Raw genomic sequence first — 7371 nt, forward strand, 5'->3', positions numbered from 1 at the left:
ATATAAGGCATGACTGAATGAGTTGTCAAAGGATAAAGGACACTTTATATCCATAAACATGTGGACTATTTTTGCTGCGGAAAAATAAACTTCTATTTATTAAACAAACAATGACTTCATTAAATAAATTCATCGCTAAGACATACCCCAATGCCAAAGTAATTAAGTCAAGAAAACAAATCAAATTCAACTGGAAAAGAAACCTTTGCAAAGAAAACGGATAATGTTTATCCTCACATGGTGTGGCTAACGTGGTTTTGGCCCAGCCTAACAAACTGCTGCCCTGTTTACTCTTACTTAAAGACATTCAAACATATAAAATATGGTGACCAGCCCCTCATGCTTGCTACGTTATGTAACCCAACACCACAGGGTGTCTGCCACAGAACCGGTTACCATGGTGACAGACATTCACATCGCTATTACCAAAAAAGGAGAAACATGTTTTCCTTCTACGAAGAGAAATGTAATTAATCAAACAATCAATAAAGGCCATCTTCATCATAATCTTCTTTACAGAAGTAATAATGGGGTCAAGACATTTGGTCTACAATATACATATCCTACAGCCCAGCCCACCTCCGTCGAAACGAATATGAAAACATTTACTAATAGACACTCCCTTATTGGTCGAACCACAGAATGCCGTTCTATCATTGGCTGAACTGCTAAATTGTGATGGGCAGCCGTCAGGATCGGTCTATTCCCTGGGTCTATTCAGTGTTTTGCAGACTCAGGTAGATGGCAGACTTGAGTTCTTGGTAGTGACTACTGGGCTGGGGCGGCTGGACGGTTAGTGGTTGGATGGTTTCCATGGGAACTTCCGACTCGTCATTTCCGCTTCCGGGTCGTTGTGACGCCATCCTTGGGTGAGGCACGTTTGTCGCCTGTCTGTCGCCTACGTCTGTAAAAGAAGTGGAAAAAATCGTTTATTGCTTTTCTTCCGTTCCAAACAAACAAACAAACAAACAAACAAACAAACAAACAAACAGGGTCAATGACCTGAACCAGACGGCTGTCACTAACGTTAAGATAACTGGTGCTGTAGAAGTCATCCTGTGGTGTTGGATTACATTCATGATGATATATGTAACAGAACGTTGGAGAGAGATGAGTGTGTTTGAGCAAGAATAAACAGAGTTTGTTATACCATGTGAAGGTAAATATTATATATTTGGCACTAGTTAATAAGTAGACATTCATTAAAGTAATTAACCACTTGACCCTACTATTATGGAGGAGGACTCAACTCATTTTGCTAACATTTGTATTTGTTGAATAGAATCTTTGCCGTCTCAACATAAAATAATTCTTCGAGGAAATCATGTCAATACAACTAGAAGTGAACTTTGAGTGGAAGGACATGAAAACATAATTCGTTCCTCTTTCTTTGTATGCAATTTTTTTATTGAAATATTCAATTAATACCTCCTCAAATGGACAATGGAACACGCGTTTGGTTCAAATGACCGAGGGTGATCCCAAATGGACGTACAATTTTGCATGTTATACGATTAGGCCATGTTGATTTGATTATATGGATGACATCCGCGCGCGCATGAATTTTCGGCCGTTTCAAAAAAAAAAAGTTTTCAACCATACTGTAAATCGTACAAAACAGTTGCAAAATGAGCAAAAATATACCGTAAGTTACAAAAAAACCATACCAATGTCGTAGAATGCCAAAATCAAACGAAAAAAGACGAAATTGTAAAGAAATAAATGAACTTGAAGACTAGATTATTCGCCAAACCATATTCCGTCCCATTTGTTCAACCCTCATGACCACGTAGATTTCACAATGAAAACAACTTTTTTTTTTGCAAAACTTTTTTTTATTCGCACGCGCGCATCAATTTTGGGGTTCCCGGAGGATGTCATCCATATAATCAAATCAACATGGCCTTAGTTAAAATAAAACTAAAATAGTTATATGCTAAGTGATAATAACGTTAATGACCTGCGCCTGTTGTATATGGTGTATATGGTGTGATATTAAAGGCCTTGTTAGTTGCTATGAACCACCACGAGCTCACTCGGTGATTTATTCGGTTGTTATGGCAACCTACACAAGGCGCTTTCACACTTTAAACACCTCGGGGCGGGTCATTAACTCTTAAATAATTCATGATAGAAGTGGTAATGTTTTGGAAGCAGTGGGTACACGATACCTATTTTCCCGTCATTCTTTGCCGCCGTGAAACGTAGAAACAAGTACACCGCAGCGCCCCCTACCAGTAACCCGCCGGTAAAACAGCCAACTGCAGCCCCCGCTACAGCTCCGGGTCCTGAACAATTCGCGATCGGTGCTTCTGGAAATAAAAGTCGATTTCTTAAAAGATATAAATCAGATTAGGCCATGCTGATTTGATTATATGAATGACATCCTCTGGAAACTGATTGGGCGTGCGAATAAAAAATAGTTAGGGAAAAAATTTATGAAATCTACCTGGTCATGACCATGAATGACACAGACTGAGTATGGCAAATAATATAGTCCATCATTTCTTTACATTTTTCGTTTGATTCCACATTTATTTCGTTTTCCAATATTTTTTGTCACTAAACGCTATATATTTTCTCCATAACTTTTTGTACGATTTACAGTATGGTTGAAAACGTTTTTTCTTGAAAACGGCCGAAAATTTATGCACGCGCGGATGTCATCCATATAATCAAATCAACATGGCCTTGAGATTAAAAACAAGCTTTACAATCAGTTGTAGCTGACTCTCTCCAATAGCAGTTTTGATTAATATTCTTCATCCTATTTATCTATCCATCTATCTATCTACCTATCTATTCATATTCCTACTCATGACATGTCATGACATGACATGAAATGTTTTAAATTCAACTCATTGATCATGACTTTTGAAAAGTCATGATCAATGAGTTGAATTTAAAACATTTTTTTTCTTTCAAAAGTCTCTGTTATACATCATTTCTGATAATTTTTTCCTCCATCAGACCATATCTAGTCACTATGGTCGGCTTCTGCAATAAAGAGTAACGTAATCGAAAGAACCTGATTAAAACAGATATGCAGTACAAATAAAAAAAAAGATGAAAGAAAAAATACAATCAACTAAAAGAAAACTACAGCAGACTAGAAATAAGTTGTGAAAGCGACCCCAGGGTGCAGTTAGAAAATAAGTTAAATGAGAAAAATTTCCCCTGCCTTCACCTGGTGATTTGGATGCGGTGTCAGGGGCTGAGGAGACAACTGTGGACAATCGAAAAAAAAAACACGTAGTTACAATTGCAAAACTATAGTCAAAACCATAAAGAAGATGATGGGAATCGCTAAAATATTCTGAAGGAAATTTATAAACCAACAGTCAACGAAAACAATCTAAACAAATTAAGAAATACAATACTCGGTTACGCATACCCATTTGTCCCTTTGTAGTGGCCAGTGTACTTGTAGTTTGATCTAGAAATGTAACGTATATGGCTCCATTATTTTTTAGTGTGTGACTATCTAAAAGGCTTGAGCAATGATATAAATAATTACTTATATAAATATATATATATATATATATAATAATACTAGATATCCTCGAGCTCGTACTTTCGCCAAATGATTTTCATCTGTATGGCTGACAAATTATAGATTTTTCCCCCTGATTGTGCAAATAAAATACTCATTTTGACGAATTATATCAGTTTATCATATTTTCTACCAGCCGGCAGTATTATATGAACAAACAATGCCATTCTATCATTTCCTTATAACTTATACGAATGAGGTCCTTATTTGAAAACATTATGTTCACTCAACTTTCAAATACCATAAGTATGAAATTCCAGGCAGTCATCATTACATAATTAGTATAACATTTTCTCATTAATTATGCAAATTAAGTCTTCATTTACATAATCAATATCTGCCTGTGTTTATCTCATTTTCAATTACCAATGTCACAAGCTTCAAAAGTCACAAGCAGCTGATTTATAGAATTCCCCCAAAATTATGCAAATCAATCTATATTTAGCCAGCATAACTAATACTATTAGTGCATGGCCTACCGACTACGACATTTCAATACGGCTAAGGGGGGGGGGCTGAGAAAACTATCTAACAGGCGTAGGTGTACAATAACCTGCTAGCACTTTTTCACTCGTAAAGATGAAAGAATATTTAAAAACCAGCCAACATTTTTTAATGTTATTCTTAATTCTATCTTGCAAATATACATGCACGTGCAGTGCAATACCTGCATACCGTATCTCAGACTATAAGTAGATCACGAAAGGTATTGCTGTAGTGATGTAGTTATGAAGCCAAAGCACACAAGGGAACACACAATTCAGCAATTGGTTATAAGATAGCATTTGAAGCAGGCTTACGGTTGGGCATTTTCGGCTTATCTTGTGCAGTTTTCTGATTGCATGTCCATTCGTATTGGTATTTAGTTTGCCCAATCCGCTAGCCTGCTAAGGAGGCCCTTAAAAGCTGTAGCGAAAAAAATGCCATATTTGCTGTACCTTTAATGGAGATGTCCACATACGCAGAGGCGACCTCATAGCCGTTGTTTGCTATGCACATGTACCTGCCAAAGGAGGGAAGTATCATTGGGTTACTTGGCAACTGTTGCTAGGCGACGGATGACCTTTATAGAAACTATGACCGGTCGCCATCTTGGTTACAATTGCTTCACCAATATGGCGGCAACGGATCACAATGTTCATGTATAAACATCTAACGAAACGCTAGTTTGTTTAAAAAGCAGGGCAAAAGACAGGGTAAAAGACAAGACTTACCTTCCTATATCGGCTGTGGTCATGCTGGCAATTTCCAACACCGCCCCGTGTAACACGTTACCAAGAGGACTAGTCCATGTGAAGTTGGAGGGGGGATGGCTGTTCGCACGGCAGGTAACCATCATCTTCCCCCCAACCTCCGCCTCGTAAGGTCCTCCACTCACGGAGATCGAAGGGGGTACTGAGAGGGGAAAACATGAAGCAAGTATGAAGCAAGAAGTCGGAGATTTTCAACCTCCAGAAAATATTACGCGTTGTAAAATTATGACTGTCTGGCGTACTTTTAACGCGCTTACAACAGATACTAGTAGTAAAAGATTGTTGTAAAAGATTGTTGTGACACCCCCTAAGTTGGTATATCTCCGGTAACTGTGTGGGTGGACTCACTTCAAAAAGACCATTTGGACTGCAAACTTGACCTCAATCTGTGGTTACAGAACCAGTGCGCCTATAGCTACCAGTGTATTGCACTCTAGATGCAGTCTTTTTTCAGTAAATTTCCCATCTTGTCCAATGGAATGACATATGATTTTTGTTACTGTAGAAATGACACAAGCGCAATGATTTGTACCAAAAGCAGGACTGGATCGGAGAAGAGGGAAGTCAATGGGAAACCAACCATACACCACCAGCTGGTACCTCATCCCATCGCCACTCTGGCTGCCTGCTCCGAGCTCGCTTACGCTGCAGTAGTACTCCCCTTCGTCAGAGACCCTGAAAAAACATGACTATCAATACGGCCTTCTTCCTTCCAGATTTATTGTTTAGAACTTTTACAACCTCCTAATTTCCGACATGCTACCCTAGTAGTACACTAGAGGGTCGTGTGGCGCAGCGGCAGCGTTCTCGACTCGGAACCAGAGGCCCCGGGTTCGAGTCCTGACATGCCACCGATCTTGTGCCCTTGGGAAAGGCACTTTACACGACTTTCCTCACTTCGCTCAGGTGTAAATGAGTATTGTTCTGTCCCTGTGTTGGTGGCGGCATTAATATAAGTTGAAAAAACTTGAGTGTGCCGTCACCACGTCTTGTTATTGCATGTTTCGGAATATATATATAAAAAAAGTAGTACACAAAGTGCCATAAGATATGATGTGGCATGCATTTTACTAAAATATATATGCTTCTGACTATTATTATTATATTATATACTAGATATAATATTAGGAAGTTTGCATTTTCTACTTACCGAAGGTTCTGGATCTCCAGATTCCTTCTGTTTACCAGACTGACGCCTGCGCGGTCCGCAAGGTCACCGGTGAAGGTCGGAGCTGGGTCGTCAGAAAAGTAATTCATGACCGACTCGTCATTCTTGTGCCTGTAAGAAACGACAGAAGAAAAATAATATTTACACACAGACACAAACGCACATACACATACACATACACACAAACAAACTCTCTTTTTCACACAGACACACGCTCACACACAAACAAAAGCACATAAACGCAAACACACACACACACACAAACACACGCACACATACATGTACACACACTAAAACACGCACACACAAACGTACTGTAAGAAACAAATATGCACACACACTGTTAAGGGGGTTGGGGGTTGGTGTTGCCAATTACAGGTAGGTACTTGTCTGTTCGTGGGGAGACTTGTATCCACAGAAAGAGCTGTATTACCTGCTCATCTCCAAACAGATCTTTCGGTGGCCGCAAAGACAGTACTGTATCAGGCAGTATTTCACTATTCTCCCTTGCCCTGGCGGCACCTAAGTTCGTGTCCCCTTCCTCCACAAATTAAAAATGTTGCTGCTCCAATAAGGAGCTACACATGATTTCCATAAGACTGTTTCCATAAGTTGTTTCCCTACCAGTTTAGCGTGTATCTGGCCACGCTAATCGGGAAGTTACACTCGAACGTGTGGCTTTGTCCCCTCTCGTGGCTGACTCCCTCCGCAGCGACTGAAATATAACACAAAATGAGGGATAATTATGCACTGCTCGGCTTCCAGAATTCTCCCATGTCAACCATTAATCACTGAATCCGACATCCTGTAATCCCCTTATAGAGCCTCTCGATTGGGCACTAGTTTCTTGTGGATTTCAAAAAGATAAAACGTCAAAGATATATCAAAGACGTAAATGGTAAGATGTACAGACAATAGACTTTAAATGAAACTCCATGGGTACATTCAAAATACTAACTTAAGATATTTCTACTTTCTTACTGCTTTTAAAGCGACCAGTACGTATTGCATCCTAGCATAGGGCTACGCCTTCGTCCGATTTTGGCAAAATACATTTCTGTTTTGTTGTTCAATATTTCCCCGCAATCAGACAACTGAAAGAGTTGCCTTTATAAGAGAAAAAGACTTTGTGTAAATTTTTCTTTCATTTTTCCAGACGACACTACCTGTTCCACACCTAATTGTTTAAGGAATGACCTTGGCGATGCGTGTCAAGGACAACATGCAATTTCCAAAAAAAAAGTTGCTAAAAAGACAGTTTACTGTGCATTTTTCATCACCATAATTTTTTCGAAGATAATAAGTTTCTTTTCTTCTTTATGGCGACTAACAATTACCCTTAATAAAAGAAAGCTATAATTTCCTTCGTTTTGTCGTCCGCCATATTTTTTTCAGGG

The 7371-nt window shown here is 39.1% G+C and overlaps 1 protein-coding gene across 1 annotated transcript; it reads right to left on the bottom strand.

The window, feature by feature from the left end:
• Positions 1 to 713: 713 nt before the first annotated feature.
• LOC109472009 (neuronal growth regulator 1-like) lies at positions 714 to 6415 on the bottom strand. The gene is made up of 6 exons (XM_019771580.1): positions 6408 to 6415; positions 5957 to 6085; positions 5387 to 5481; positions 4768 to 4948; positions 4492 to 4556; positions 714 to 904 (listed from the first exon to the last, which is right to left on the bottom strand). Exons 1-6 carry the CDS (start codon positions 6413 to 6415, stop codon positions 714 to 716), a joined length of 669 nt encoding a protein of 222 aa, XP_019627139.1.
• Between the last annotated feature and the right edge of the window lie 956 nt (positions 6416 to 7371).

This window comes from Branchiostoma belcheri, unplaced genomic scaffold (genome assembly GCF_001625305.1).
Source record: "Branchiostoma belcheri isolate BF01 breed outbred unplaced genomic scaffold, Haploidv18h27 scaffold260, whole genome shotgun sequence".
NCBI classification, from domain to species: Eukaryota; Metazoa; Chordata; class Leptocardii; order Amphioxiformes; family Branchiostomatidae; genus Branchiostoma; species Branchiostoma belcheri.

Excerpts from the sequence above, each read along its gene's own strand:
- LOC109472009 (XM_019771580.1), bottom strand. Across the intron at positions 4,949-5,386 it reads GTACCAGCTGGTGGTGTATG|TACCCCCTTCGATCTCCGTG; the intron begins GTTGGTTTCCCA and ends TTCCCCTCTCAG. Across the intron at positions 905-4,491 it reads TGTGGACATCTCCATTAAAG|ACGTAGGCGACAGACAGGCG; the intron begins GTACAGCAAATA and ends CTTCTTTTACAG.